The sequence below is a fragment of the Polypterus senegalus genome, chromosome 14 (assembly GCF_016835505.1).
Source record: "Polypterus senegalus isolate Bchr_013 chromosome 14, ASM1683550v1, whole genome shotgun sequence".
NCBI lineage: Eukaryota > Metazoa > Chordata > Cladistia > Polypteriformes > Polypteridae > Polypterus > Polypterus senegalus.
This window is the reverse complement of record NC_053167.1, coordinates 71,720,862-71,737,033: the sequence shown is the minus strand read 5'-3', so window position 1 is coordinate 71,737,033 and position 16,172 is coordinate 71,720,862. Positions and strand designations below refer to the sequence as shown.

The window sequence follows — 16,172 nt, the reverse complement described above, 5'->3', positions numbered from 1 at the left end:
AGTCAGGGGAGGCAGAGAAGTATGTAAGAGAAGTACAGAATATTTACGAGAGAAGTGTGATAGTGGTGAGGTCTGCAGTAGGAGTAATGGAGGTAGGATTACATCAAGGATCAACTCTGAGCCCTTTCTTCTTTGCAATGGTGATGTACAGTTTGACAGATGAATGAGACAGGAGTCCTCGTGGACTATGATGTTTGCAGATGACATTGTGATCTATAGCAAGGGACCAGGTTGAGGAGACCCTGGAGAGGTGGAAATACAGCATGCTCTAGAAAGGGGAGGAATGAAGGTCAGTAGGAACACGACAGAATACACATGTGTGAATGAGAGCGACGTCAGAGGAATGGCAAGGATGCAGGGAGTAGAGCTGGAAAAGGTGGATGAGGTTAAATACTTGGGATCAAAAGTACAGAATAACAGGGAGTGTGAAGAGAAGTGAAGAACAGAGCGCAGGCAGAATGGAGTTGTTGGAGAAGAGTGTCAGGAGTGATTTGTGACAGATACCAGAAAGAGTGAGTGAAAGGGAAGGTATACAGCACGGCAATGAGACCAGCTATGTTATACGGGTAGGAGATGGAGGCACTGACTAAAAAAGAGGCGACAGAGCTGGAGGTGGCAGAGTTAAACATGTTAAGATTTGCATTGGGTGTGACAAGGATGGACATGGGTCACCTCAGGTTGGCCAGTTGGATGAAATTGTGTTGGTTTGGACATGAGCAGATGAAAGATACTGGGTATATTGGGAGAAGGATGTAAAGGATGGAGCTGCCAAGTAAGAGGAAAACCAACACCACACATACGTACACAAAAAATCATTGCTGCCTCTTTCATCCCATACTGAAATTAGTTCAAAAAACAAATTTGTCCATGCTTTAACAGCAAAATAACATTACTGATCAGTTAAGGTGTAATTGTTTAACTTGTATTGGCACATATTTCTAAGAGGAGATGAAAAGATAATGAGATTAATCACTTTTTAATACATTGTCCTACACTGTCCCGATAAATGACTGGAGGCTTCTTTTTCATTCTTAGAATTAAATGAGAGATATCCGTCAGTCCAAGCATTCATCGTTTTTCTAATCAGCATATTATTTCATGGTTACGGTGATGAACCTCACAATTACACATATAGGAGTATAGAATGGAAGGAAGTGATATTTGCTAATAATAATTGCAGCAAACAAACATCAAGGCAAAATTAAGTAGCTATTTGCCCACACCTGTAGTACAAGGGATGGAAGATGGCGCCGAGTGGTGTGGCTGGCCGTCTGCCCGTCTCTCTAGTCCATGTTTTAACTTTGTTTTTATGTTTTAGTTCATCCCAACGATCACTGTCTTATGATCGGGATTCTTTACTAAACATATTTTCTGGCCTACTTCTGTTCCAACTTGTCATTTCAGTCTGCCATAAATCTTGAAAAAGAACTTGAAAGAAGTTGTCATCTTTAACTGTTTAACTAAAAACTACAAGCAGAAAATAATTTTGAATGTAAGTCTTTGCTTAATACACATTCTGTAAAGTCTGTGGGTAAAACCAGTTTTATTGTGCATTTAATCCAAGAGTACTTTTACTTATTACCAAAGTTGACAATTTTTGAAAGACTGCTTCTAAATAGACCCTGAAAATCTTTAGTCTGTTTCATTTGATTATTAACAGTTTTATTATCCAGAAAAATAAATAATAAACTAAGTAGTTAAATAGTATTGTGCTGCGATAAACAAATTTATAACTGAGAAAACAATAATAGATAATTTACCTGTATTAAGTAGTCTAATTAAGGCATATTTTTGAGCTGTCACAAGATGACATACAAATCTTGGTTGTTAGAGCTCTAAGCTGCATAAACATTTGCAGAGGATAGTAGTCTTAAAATAAGTTAATGGATAAGCCAATTTCATTAAAACAACTTGCTTGAATAGAAGCTAACTTTTGCTGTTAATGAAAAGACTCCTTGAATGAACTGACTTGTTTCAGCTCTCATTTCACCAAATGCAATTTCTTGTTGAGGTCCTCAGAAAGTAATATAAAACAAAATATTTTATAAAATGGAATATTAAAAAGATGCTTATAGATTAACATGAGCAGGTACAAACTGAAACAAGACAGTATCCTCCACTTTTAGGTATCTTGTTATACATGGCTTTTTTGTCAACTAAAATAATTTGCATATTTTTAATATGAGTAAAAATAACATGAAAACAAAACAAATATACAAGAGCATGCAACAATAAATGTACTGATAATTAATGTGTTTGATAAGTAATAAAAGCAAAGGTTTTTCAGTTCTAAATGATGTGCATTTTGTAGATGGAAAGGCCATTACTGAGCACCTGGATTCTATTGCATTCTCAAAAACTAGCAGCACTGCAATCCATTAGATTGCATGGAACCTAAATAATAAAACTCAGGAGATAAATATTCTTTAAATTATGAATATAGCAGCAAGCACATATTACTTCCCCAACTATTAAAAGTGTAATAAGCACTTTGAGTACTGAGAAAAGCACTATATAAATGTAATTAATTATTATTATTAAGATTACAGGAAATATAATAAAAAGAACAATCACCAGTTTATATAACCTGACATAGAACATCGAAATAAAAAAATTAATATTAACCACAAACAAAGTTTTTATTTCCTCAGAAGCTTTAAGAATGCATAATATTTCAGTAATCACATAATGTAAAAAATTCATTAGATTGACAAGATGCACTGAAAACGTTTTGTCAACCATCAGAATCTTTGCTCAACTCAAACTATATACTGTTTATACTTAGTTTCTAGCATTCACATTTTTTTTGATATTATACTTCAGAACATGGGTGATTTAAAGGCACTTAAAATTATAAATTACAAAAAACAGTAGTCCTGGGTAGTGCACCAATGTGCAAGTAGAATCAAAGTCTCCTTACCCCTTCCTGTTGCTGAAGTTGTCTGATGATACTCTGAGCTTGTTCCAGCTTAGTGCTGGCCTCATCATTCTGTTGTTTGATGGTAGCCAGCTCCCGTTTTATGAGGTAGTTTTCCTCAGCTTCTTGTGCCCTTGTCACTTGTCCCTTGGGACATAATTTTTACATAAAGATAGAGAGATGGAGGCAAGGCTAAGTAGAACTTACTACATGAAGCATGCCAAATTAGGAACAGGGATGACCATTGCAAATTATTATAATTATCTTGCCATTAAATTAATTTTGTTTGTCCTAAAGCGGCCTATTTTAATTGTATATTTGTGCAGATACAGTACTTTGTATTCACTTTTCTCTCAAACATCACACATGAATACAAAAAATGTACATGTACATGCTGAAATATACAGAATGCATACAATTAGTAGTCTACATTTTTTTTAATGTGTTAGCCCTACATTATAACCCAGCTTCATCACCATCAATTTAAAGTACTGTGCAAAAATGTATTTATACCTAGATTACTTCCACAACAGATTAAGTAGTAGTTTTCACCATCATTCACATCTTACATGCTGTGAATTCTCAAACAATTGTGCCAAAGGTTAGCAGGCAATCGGTCAGTGGCAGAATATTGGTGAATCAGAGGACTTCATTCTCTCTGTCTCTCATCACTCATGTAGCTTTGGAGGTTTTGAAAATGCCCTTTAACAATTAAGCAATGGCCAAGTATAAATTACATCCAGGGTTTAAAAATTAGTATGACTTGCAAAGGCTATACATTAAGTACTGACAAATATCCAAATAAACTTTACAGCTACAAATGATACTACTTTTTTTTTTTTTTTAAGAACCTTAGGCTTGAAGGGGATGCATGCAGATTTAAAAAGGATTATATGATCTTGACAGAAATGAAACGGGAGACCGTATGATTAGTTAACAAGAAGGAGAGCATAAATGAATACCTGTATCAATCTATCTGCCAAGGAAGCACTTTCCTATAAAAAGGAAAAGTTCACACAGGAGCATAAGACAGGAAAAAGGAAAAAAGAAAAAGAATCAATTAACAAAATAAAATTGATGATTACAGAAAGCTTTCATGGCTTGTTCAAATCCAACTCAGAAAATAAGAAAATTGATGTATTAACTTTTGTTCATGAGGTTAGAATTGAACAAAACCCATAATAACCACAACATTTAAAAACTATAAAAGTAGTGGCAAAGCAAAGACTTAAAGCAAAAGCAGATTCTTAAGAAGCAAAAGCAAAGGACTGCTGAACTGAAGCAAGATTTCCTTACTGCTACTAAAATGGTATAATATTTTGCAGCATGCTACTAAATTCCAGTTTTGATGCACCCATGTTACAAATGAGAAGTCAACACATCCAGGACTATCCAACCAGCACCTTAAAGCACAGCTCCTTTGACATATCACTCATTAAGTCTGTTTCACAAGGTTAACCAATGCAAACGTACTCACATGAGCAATGATCCTTTCTTCAATGTTGATCAATGATCTAACCAAAGCAAAGGATGCATTGAGGATATCATGCAATAAATGTTAAAAGTCCCAGGATTTAAGGATTTAGGAGAATACAAATTCTAGATGTTCCACAAAGCAGTGCAATAACATGCATCATATTAGTCTGTACCTGTACAGGCAACGGTGCAAACAGTCTAAAGTGACTATCATCCCAGAGGTGGTTATCTGCCATAACAGTGACTTATGTTATCATGCCAATGGTGAATCAGCTAACCAAAATTACAAATTAAGGCAAACAGAAATACCACTACTTATTTTTTTAATTTAAACAATTAGTGAAATGTATGGTGTATTCTCTTCAATATTATACATAAATTCACCCACATAATGTAAACATTAATTAAACTCATACATGAACGAACAGCTTTAAAGAAAAAAAAAGATGCTTAAGTTAATTTGTCACAAACGTTTTTCCATATTCTTACATCAAAAAGTATCCTAAGTATATTTAGCATATTATAACATAAAATTTTAATTTATTTTCACTAAAGATTTGACTTTAATAAATAAATTTGTAACAATTAGTTACAGCAATAATTTTCATTACAAATTTTCTGGTGCAATATTTTGTTTCTCTCTCTCAAAAGTTATCAACCACACACACCCACAGCACATATATAAATATAGGATACTTCCATGAAATAAGCAACACTAATAATGAGCTGATCATTCAAAAATCTACAATGAATTTTGTTTCCAACAAAAAAATACAAAAAAAAAAAAAAATCACAAACACATGAAAAGAAAAAGCAAAAACAGGCTGGTCAGTTCCTATTCTCCTTCTCCAAGGAGCTAATTTCAGCTATACCGCTGCATACTACTCTTTTCATCACATCTACAGTTCTATGCAAGATGACATTCCCTCTCTAATATTTCTGAAGCAAATTACTCTTCACTAGAATTACCAGAGCCTACGAAAAAACTCGTAAATCCATCCCACCTTAAATCGCTTCTTAAAACTGTTCTCACCTCTCCGCCAGCGTCTTTTGTTAATCTAAATGTGCTGATAAAAATCAGGCTGCAAAGCAGCCGGCTATTCCATCCCCCCCACCGACTTCTCCCAGCTCATGCCTTGATTGATTTTCTGGGAGTGAAGTAGAGTTTTAGAGTGGAAATAATAGATTATTGTTTGGAACACACGCATTTCATGTCTGTTCCGTTTCTACAGTAATCTCTGTAAACATATTGTTAAAATAGAAACTTTTTTTATATTCTAGTAGTAGATGACAAAATGTAGGCATAAACTATATAATGTATGAAGCCTGAAGTCCAAATATCAAAAGAAATATTTTCACAGAAGGTAAAAATCTAACAACAATTGCGCTTTTATTCAAAAATATACCTGCAGAAACAAAAAGCCGCCTTAACATGTGACATTGACGCTTGTTTTTATGACTGCTTCTGTGGTGCAATAGACTCAGTTGCCGACTGGGAATCCAAAGGTCGTGAGTTTGATTCTGCACCTCTCCGTTGTGAGAAGTAAACTGCTCTTAGTCTTACTATTTTAGAACAAAAGCATACATTTTATTTCAGTCTGTAACAGTCAGTGTAATTTATGATACTTGTAAAGGTTAGCTTTATTTTTTATTTTTTAGTCAGTTTTATTATCTCGGCCGCGTTCACGAGCCCAAACACACCCCACCCCCGCATCTGATACTGCTGTTTTCACATAGATGCTCTGTAACAGAGGTAAAGTCAGCTCCCTTCTTCATCGGAGCAAGAATGCACATACCATTGCTTGCATACTAAAGTGTCAGCAGGCACTTTTCGTGGCATTACACACAGTTTTGAGCATGCCCTCTGCACACTACTTGTGACTTTAGGAAGTAAGTAAATAAAGGTAAATTGTGTCATAAAATGATTTCTTCAAAACGTCACATATATTTGTCTCTTTCTTTTTTTAAAGTGTGTTGATCACCGCCAGCATGTTGTAGCATTGAGCATCTGGCTACCTGCATGTTCTTGCGTTTGTTTTCAAATATTGCATTTGTGCGATGATGTTTTCACATACATTGTCTCTTTCTTTCAGGTGTGTAATAGAAACCACAGCATAGAGAGAAATGCAATATTATTTGAAAAAGAACAGCGTTATTTATTTGGCACAGACATGCTCAAAAAATACATGTGGAATGCCACAAAAAGTGCATGCAGACATGTCCGTGCCAAATAAATAACATTCGATGTTTTGAAGAAATTATTTTATGACACGATTTACCACGAAAAGTGCCTGCTGACACTTTAGTATGCAAGCAATGGTATGTGCGTTCTTGCTCTGATGTAGAAGGGAGCTGAGTTTACAGACTGAGTTTACTGTTACAGACTGAAATAAAATGTTTTTTATTCTAAAATAGTAAGACTAAGAGCAGTTTACTTCTCAAAACGGAGAGGTGCAGAATCGAACTCATGACCTTTGGATTCCCAGTCGGCAACTGAGTCTATTGTGCCACGGAAGCAGTCGTAAAAACAAATGTCAATGTCGCATGTTAAGGCGGATTTTTGTTTCTGCAGTTATATTTTTGAATAAAAGCGCAATTGTGTTAGATTTGTACCTTCTGTGAAAATATTTCTTTTCTTATTTGGACTTCAGGCTTCAAACATTATATAGTTTATGCCTACATTTTGTCATATACTACTAGAATATAAAAAACATTTCTGTTTTAACAATGTGTTTACACAGATTACTGTAGAAACGGAACAGACATGAAATGCGTGTGTTCCAAACAACGATCTATTATTTCCACTCTAAAACTTCACTCCCAGAAAATAAATCAAGGCATGAGTTCGGAGATGTTTGTGCACGTTCTAAGTCAGTGGGGGGATGGAATAGCCGGCTGCTTTGCAGCCTGATTTTTTCAGCACATTTAGATTAACAAAAGACGCTGGTGGAGAGGTGAGAACGGTTTTAAGAAGCGATTTAAGGTGGGACGGATTTACGAGTTTTTTTATAGGCTCTGGTAATTCTAGTGTTAATCAGTTTCTGTCTCATTTCTCTATTAAACAGATGCCAATAACTTTGTTTTATAATTTCAAATACTTCCATCATGCCTCTCCTCAGTCATAAATGGAAAGGGATCAAACCCCACTATTTCTCTTCTCAAACTTACTTCCATGAAGTCCTGGCACAAGTCTTGAAGGTCTTCACTGTTCTAGTTTCATCAGTATCTTTTGTGTCTACTATGACCTGTAAATGCACTTATTTCAAGATGCTATCCCACTATGTATATATAATCTTATTTATTTACAATAATCTCAGTTTGCTCCGTGATTATGCCAAAACTAATTAGGTTCATGTCCTTATTTAGTATACTGCAAAATCGTCAACCTAAGGTGTCTGATAATCATTCCCTAAATTCATTTACTAATTTCACCTTACAGGTTTATGTACATCATCTATACAAATGCCTCACACCACATGTGCCAGTGGGGCCACACTCTTAATATATTAGGTTTCAAAATTTCTACAAATTACATCTATGTCCATTGCTTAATCCAGTTCTGCATCCATCAGGAAAAAAAACATACTGTCAATGTATAGACTGAAAATTAAAGCTGGTATTTCACATTCCATATTTTTTCCTCTTATTTATAACTACAAACTGAATGTTGCAAATGCAAATAAGGAACATTACTTTTAAACAGTACACCTATTAAATTTGCACAATTATCGATGATTAGTTAAAATTTGACTGAGGCTATATTTTCAATATTGAACTATGCCTAGACAGCAATAACCAGTACATATGATTGCCACTTAGGGTAATTACTCAGTAATCATAATGCTGTTGGTGTCACATCAGAAATATATCAGTATGAGAGTGACTAATTAAAATAGCAAAAAAAAATTAAGCTTGGCTCTTACAATATTTTTACCAATTTACGAGATAGATTCCTTGAAAAGAGGTAATTGGGGAAAAAAAACCATTTGAAACAAAAGTGACACTCTTTTTAATTGAAAGGTTCCAAAAAAGAACCAAAAGAATAACCAAGAAATAGTTGCATTATCTGCATTGACACAAGCTTAGCAAGTACCTAGGAAATAAGACAACCAATACATGAATGTAGATAAAATTAAGACATAAAAAATACTGCAGGATACAGGAGGGCAAGTTAGTAGGGTTCATTTGTTTTGTGAAGTAAAAAGGATGAGTTTATTAAGTATACAAAATAAATTATTATGTACAGACTGAATGAAGAATAAATCATTGCAAATGAAGGAACAGCATGTGAAAGGTAAAGAATGCCTAAAAGAAAACAGTAAAAAAAAAACCCAGCAAATTCTATTGGTGTAGAATGGATTGATGGATTACTTTATGTTGTATAAAGAAAGACTAAATATAATTTGAGATGTATAAGATAAACTACAGTGTCACAAATCACAGAATAAAGCAAAACAGTGAGAAACAGAACAGGGGAGTGAAATAAATATTTGGAAATGACATAATGAGGTGAAGACAAACAGATGTGAAGGACATTGAAAATGACACAGGATTGCACAGCAAGCAGCACAAAAGTACAGTATGTTTGGACACCAACAGAAGTATAGACAATGACATAAAATTTTACAAAGTGGAAAAAAAGGTGAAAAATGTTAATATGTGATACAATAATAGTAAACCCAAAGTTGAGTAGAAATTACTACAAAACTTGCAGGGTGCGGGGCAGAATTAGACAGAGAGAAAGAAAAAAAAATAAATGATAAACTTGCAAAAAACTTAGCAAGGTAGACAACCAGCCTGACTTGCATTAAGTTTAACAAGGTCAAACCAATAATCTACAGAAATTATAAAAAAACAAACGCTGTGGTTAAAATAGAAAAATAGTACTACGTTTACATTTAGTCAGTGACTCATCCAAAATCACTAAACCTTCCTTCACCACAACACTACTTTAAAATGCACTTTTCATGTTGCATAAGTTTGCATATCGATTTTTCTGCTAGGCAAGTAAACACTAGATATGTTAATGCTAAAAAATCCTCAACAAGTAGAAATCTGATAGAAGAAAACATTCATACTTTTCCTTAAAATGTAAATTACCAATTGTGAATTTTTTTTAAAGAGAATTTGAGATCAACTTGAAATTTGGTTACCACATTTCATATTCCTGAAGATAAAAAGAAAAACCACCTTGTAATATCTGAAATATGTACACATTTTTAAATGTACAGTATACTTCATTTTTCCGATGTAAATAACATGTCCTCTTAAAACATATTATATAATTAAAGTGCAATCATTTTTCTCCATTATACAAAGATGAAGTGAAAATTATGTTTTGGAAAAGGTGATATTTCTTTTAAAAAATTAGGTAAAATTATTTGATGAATATTATAATTTCATTCCAGTAAAAGCAAACCAGCAATATTATAATAGTGTAGAAAAGGAGGCAATTATTTCATGAATTCATTATATACACAACTATTAAAATTGAAAGCATTTCAAAACAAATGCACATTTTCTAATTAAAAAATAAACTTCATTTAAATCAACTTAAATGAAAAAATAAGTTAATTTGTAGGTGCCATAAGATTGAAAATGAAGACCGAGAAAAGGTTTCCCCAAATAATTTAAATTTAGTTAAGAGTTTTTACACATACATTAAAATATACACTCACCTAAAGGATTATTAGGAACACCATACTAATACGGTGTTTGACCCCCTTTCGCATTCAAAACTGCCTTAATTCTACGTGGCATTGATTCAACAAGGTGCTGAAAGCATTCTTTAGAAATGTTGGCCCATACTGATAGGATAGCATCTTGCAGTTGATGGAGATTTGTGGGATGCACAACCAGGGCACGAAGCTCCCGTTCCACCACATCCCAAAGATGCTCTATTGGGTTGAGATCTGGTGACTGTGGGGGCCATTTTAGTACAGTGAACTCATTGTCATGTTCAAGAAACCAATTTGAAATGATTCGAGCTTTGTGACATGGTGCATTATCCTGCTGGAAGTAGCCATCGGAGGATGGGTACATGGTGGTCATGAAAGGATGGACATGGTCAGAAACAATGCTCAGGTAGCCAGTGGCATTTAAACAATGTCCAATTGGCACTAAGGGGCCTAAAGCGTGCCAAGAAAACATCCCCCACACCATTACACCACCACCACCAGCCTGCACAGTGGTAACAAGGCATGATGGATCCATGTTCTCATTCTGTTTTCGGCAAATTCTGATTCCACCATTTGAATGTCTCAACAGAAATCGAGACTCATCAGACCAGGCAACATTTTTCCAGTCTTCAACTGTCCAATTTTGGTGAGCTCGTGCAAATTGTAGCCTCTTTTTCCTATTTGTAGTGGAGATGAGTGGTACCTGGTGGGGTCTTCTGCTGTTGTAGCCCATCCGCCTCAAGGTTGTGCGTGTTGTGGCTTCACAAATGCTTTGCTGCATACCTTGGTTGTAACAAGTGGTTATTTCAGTCAAAGTTGCTCTTCTATCAGCTTGAATCAGTCGGCCCATTCTCCTCTGACCTCTAGCATCAACAAGGCATTTTCGCCCACAGGAAAGCCGCATACTGGATGTTTTTCCCTTTTCACACCATTCTTTGTAAACCCTAGAAATGGTTGTGCGTGAAAATCCCAGTAACTGAGCAGATTGTGAAATACTCAGACCGGCCCGTCTGCCACCAACAACCATGCCACGCTCAAAATTGCTTAAATCACCTTTCTTTCCCATTCTGACATTCAGTTTGGAGTTCAGGAGATTGTCTTGACCAGGACCACACCCCTAAATGCATTGAAGCAACTACCATGTGATTGGTTGATTAGAGAACTGCATTAATGAGAAACTGAACAGGTGTTCCTAATAATCCTTTAGGTGAGTGTAGATAAAACTAATCTCCAATAGAATGCAGTCTAAGACACAAAACAACTGTCAATATTCAACAGTTATTTACCCAAGAAAATGTCCAACAACTGTAAAGTTGAGCAAACGATTTGAAATTTTCAAGCAAAAATTAATTTGCATTAATTGTTGTGATGGTGTGCAGTATTCCCAAGTACTTAATATGTGGGTGAATTTACAGTAGATCTCAGTTCAATTTGTTCTATGAAAATATGAAGTTGACATATCATACACTGATTTTCAAAATGATTTTGAAAAACACCTTTATTTCTCATTATTTTGGATAAACTGTTTTAAAAAATGCTTAAACTTACAACTGAAAAAGCTTAGATTTCAGCACAGAAATTGTGTTCCAATTTCCCTTGTAAAATTACGTTGTTTTATATTTAAGCAGACATGCAAAGTAACAATTCATTCAAGATACTATACACAGTAGGTAACACACATAAAGTGGCCACCTTATTGCATCTGATACTAATAGAGTACTAAAAAAACTGAAACATTAACAAACAATACTAAGTAAAATAGTTGCTGCAGATACATAGCAATAGATTACGCAATTCAGATGATGAATGAGTAAGACCAAGAATTAAGTGGTTTTGATCACAAATCACAGTAAATGAAGATTGTCACAATCTGAAAAACATCTAGACAATACTGACCCTTTAGTTGGAAACATACCTGTGATGAAGGGTGAAAGTAAGTCTCAGGACAATAATTGTGCTGAACTAGACAATTTAGAATTCACAGCTAGTCATGCCTTGTCACAAATAGGCTATTAGAACAATCTATCTGAGAATGGCCAATGACTCCATAAGAACAAACAGCAAGCAGTCTGCTATCCTATCTCCCACCGATGCAGCTGTAATCAAGTCAGGCACAAAATTCTCAGAGCTCAATTCTCTTTATTTGATGTGTCTGGAATTGCATAGGGTAAATAACATTATTTGGAATATGTACATTTCATGTGTGTTCCGTGTAAATGTAGGATGACAGGAAATGCAAGGCAAGAAACGTTGAATACATAGCTAAAACAAACATTTTCATGTTATAGTAATAATTGATTGATTGATGAAGTGAAGTATATAATGTGTGAAGACTTAAGTCCAAATATTAAATAAACACTTTCACAAAAGGTATAACTAAATAAGTGCACTTTTATTCAAGAATATATCGGACGAAAAAAATTGTTCAATTTACATGTTACTGGCAATGTGTAAAAAGTGAAGTGCAACTCTTAATTGATACAAGGTACATTAGTTGAGCTGATGCAGAGGTAAGTATTGCTGCCTTGTAATGTGGGTTGCAGGTTTGATCCTGCATTATGCTCGCATTTACTGTTTTGAGTAGTGAGAGGCTATTATTGTTACTATTATATAATAAAAACATATATTTGATTTGAGTCTGTAACAGTAGGCATAAATGTATTGTACTTGTAAAAGTTAGCACTGAAGGGATACAAGGAGACACACAAACACATCTCAGTCATTTCTCCTTGGTGTCTTGTTGAGCAAACACACACCGCAGTGTCTATGATGGATGTTACTTTTCCTCGCACATGGACATTCACATCAACATGTCATTTGATTGATTTTTTTTTTAATTGAAGAGTCCAAGAACAAAACTGAATTAAAAGATCATTCAAATTCAGTTTTATTCAAGAATCTATGAATCATTCAAATGACTTGTTGATACAAAGGTCAATGTGTGGGGAAAAGTAACACCCTTTAGAAGTACCATAAATTTACACAAGATGTTACAGACTCGCATCAAATGTGTGTTTTTGTTATATGATAATATTAAGCAGCTCAGTACTCAAAGCAGTAAATGCAAAGCTGATGTGGAATTCAAAATTGTTACTTTTGACATTGCTAAGCGGTAGCTTATCCACTACACCATCTGTGAAAACTGTGTGAGTGCAGCGTTACAACTGTGACAACTGGTTAAAAACAAGATGCATAGATTGTTGGTCTCGTCCGATGCGAGAGATGGACGTCTGAAGTGGAGCTCCGCTAGCAGTGGTGCTATTTTTCATATTATTTGCTTATTATTCAGAGATATCCTGTATTTATTCAACCCGAGAGGGACCGCTACAGTATATGTAAACACATATAAACATGGCCAACAAGAAGGGGGGTCCGAAAGAATCGAAGACGAAAGCTACATCCAAGCTGCGATCAGCAAGCCCTAGTTCGAGATACGGCCTCTCAGAGACAGACCTGGATCAGATGGGCGAAAGTACAGACTCCTCGGGACCACGGTCCGCTACATCGTCGCCGGCTGAGAGCGAAAAGGGGAGCGAAGGTGCGATCGTGAGTGCAGATGTGGATAGCTCGCCGATTGGAGAGGATTACCTGAAACTGGAAAAGGCCGGGAGGTCCGCGGCTTCAGTTACGCAATTACGGGACTGGAGCAGCGGGACACCGCTTCAGCAGAGTCTGCTGCTTCATCTACGGCACAAGAAGGCACATTTCAGCTATCTGAACTGAAAGTGTTGCTCGCTGAGCTAAGGCAAGATATAAAGAAAAGCGAGAAGGCTAATGAGAAAGCAACGGCAAAGGCACTTGAGAGACTGAAACAGGAATTAAAACAGGAAATCCAACAGGCAAATGAAAGGCTGCCAAGAGGTACAACTTGAACTTCGACAGGTGCTGGGTAAAATTGAAGAGCGCATTGAGAAAAACTCAGTTAAACTGAGCACGCTTGCTGATCGATTGGAGCATCTTAGTGAGACATTCACGAATCGGATCGAAATAGCCGAACATCTAGCTGCCAGTGCCGAGGAAAGAGCAGTAAATGTCAGTTGAATGTAAAAACTCGGAGAAAAACTTGGAGACAGACTGGCTGCTTTAGAAGATGGGAATAGAAGGTATAATGTCAGAATTGAAGGCTGCCGGAGAATCGAGAAAGTTTAAACCCGTGAAATTCGCAACTGAACTTTTTCTAAAATAATCGGGGCGACTTTAAAGCAGAATCTGAGATAGCAGCGGCTTACAGCGACGCTGATCAAACACCGTCAGACCCCGACCAAGATCTTTTATAGTTCGTTTTGAACGATTATCATTTAAGTTAGAGGTGATGGAACTCCTCAGGAAAAAAAAGGAAGATATTATATATGAAGATTGCCACATTCGCGTCTTCCCTGACTTCTCTCCAGCAACAGCTCAAACGCGCCGCCTTCTATAATATTAAACAGCTGCTACGGCAAGCCAATGTCAAATACGGCCTCCTGTATCCGCAAAACTGAAAGTGGAATGGCAGGGTCATTTCTATGTTTTCGCTAGCAAGGAGGAGGCAGAAAATGAGTTAAGAAAGCTGATCCCGGACTATTCTGATACATAATTGTGAGTCATGGCGGTAAATGATAAAGCTAGGATTAATAATCTACTGTCTGATCTATTTGTTTTAAAATACGGGTTTTTATCAGCATATATTCTCATATTCTTATATTATTATTACTTACTTATTACTTATCATTACTTAGTATTACTAGGGCTAAATGTTTATGTTTTATTGTGCTTAATTACGTTTTCCTCCTCTTTTTTTTCTTTTCTAATTATTTCATGTGTACCCTAAATGAGACTGTTCAATATCATACCCTTGGTTTGCTGTTATTGCTATTACTGCATTAAGACTTGTTATGCTTGTTTTGGACACATCTTTAACACCATCACCTGGGTTTATTATCTGGGGATATCATCTTAATGCACTAAAATTGATGAAGATTATATGTATATGTATGTATGTGTATGTATATATATATATATATATATATGTATGTATATGTGTGTATATATATATATGTATATATATTAAGTGCAAAATTCTTTTTTTTTTTTTTTTTTTTCCTCTTTTAAAGACTATATTGGTAACAGATATCTCTATCTTTTAACCTTAAAGCCACTGCATGGGGGCTTGATGTGCTTTGGACGTGCTCTGTCTCTGGGTATGTCAGAGGACTGGGACTGCATGAAGTGGGTTTTAGCCTCACCTGGGGAGGCAAAAAGGAGGGTGGGGGTTAAGGGGAAGAGAAAGAGAGCAGGCTTGATCTATATCTAATCTATCATCTCAATCTTTATAATTATAACTATCAACGTAATAATAAGCTGCATGGCAACAACTCTTGGGGGAATAGGAAATTAAGACCTAAACTATTTCACTTCCAGTTAAGACTATAATATGACACCAAAAACTCAGAATCAGTGTCTCCATGATGGGACAGTTAACTTCGTAAGCTGGAATGTTAAAGGCCTGAATCACGAATTAAAGAGAAAGAAAGTACTTTCTCACCTAACAGGTCTAAATGCTAAAATAGTATTTTTACAGGAAACCCACTTACTAAGTAAGGATCAGTTCCGCTGCAAAAGACTGGACTGGCCAAATGTTCCATTCTAGTTTTACAAAGAAAACTAGAGGGGTGGGAATTCTCATACATAGAACAGTACCATTTGTAGCATCAGATGTAGTATTGGATCCTGAAGGGAGATATGTGATGGTCATGGGAGACTTATCTAACTGTAAAATGATTTTGATAAATGTTTATGCACCTAATGTTGATGATAAGGAATTTATACAAAATTTATTTGCATCCATTCCCAATCTGAACACTCATAAACTTATAATGGCTGGGGACTTTAATTGTGTTCTAAATCCACTTTTAGATAAGACTTCCTCCACAGGGGAACGCAACTAACACCGCAAAGATAATTACAAAGTTTATAACTGATCACAACTTATCAGATCCCTGGAGGTTTTAAACCCAAATTCAAGAACATATTCTTTCTACTCACCAGTACATCATTGCTACTCAAGGATTGATTTATAGATAATAACTTCTTGCCTAAGATTAAATCTTGTAAATACGATG

The 16,172-nt window shown here is 35.5% G+C and overlaps 1 protein-coding gene across 5 annotated transcripts in view; it reads right to left on the bottom strand.

The window, feature by feature from the left end:
• Positions 1-16,172, bottom strand: part of evi5a (ecotropic viral integration site 5a) — a 227,267-nt gene that overhangs the window by 91,341 nt on the left and 119,754 nt on the right. For 4 of the 5 annotated variants that reach the window (XM_039734778.1, XM_039734774.1, XM_039734775.1 and 1 more), the window contains 2 exons: positions 3,880-3,912; positions 2,921-3,064 (listed from right to left, as the gene is read on the bottom strand). The exons of the other annotated variant lie outside the window; for it this stretch is intronic. In XM_039734778.1, coding sequence (XP_039590712.1) covers positions 2,921-3,064; positions 3,880-3,912 — 177 coding nt within the window. The remainder of the gene's footprint in view (positions 1-2,920; positions 3,065-3,879; positions 3,913-16,172) is intronic. 5 annotated transcript variants of the gene reach the window in all.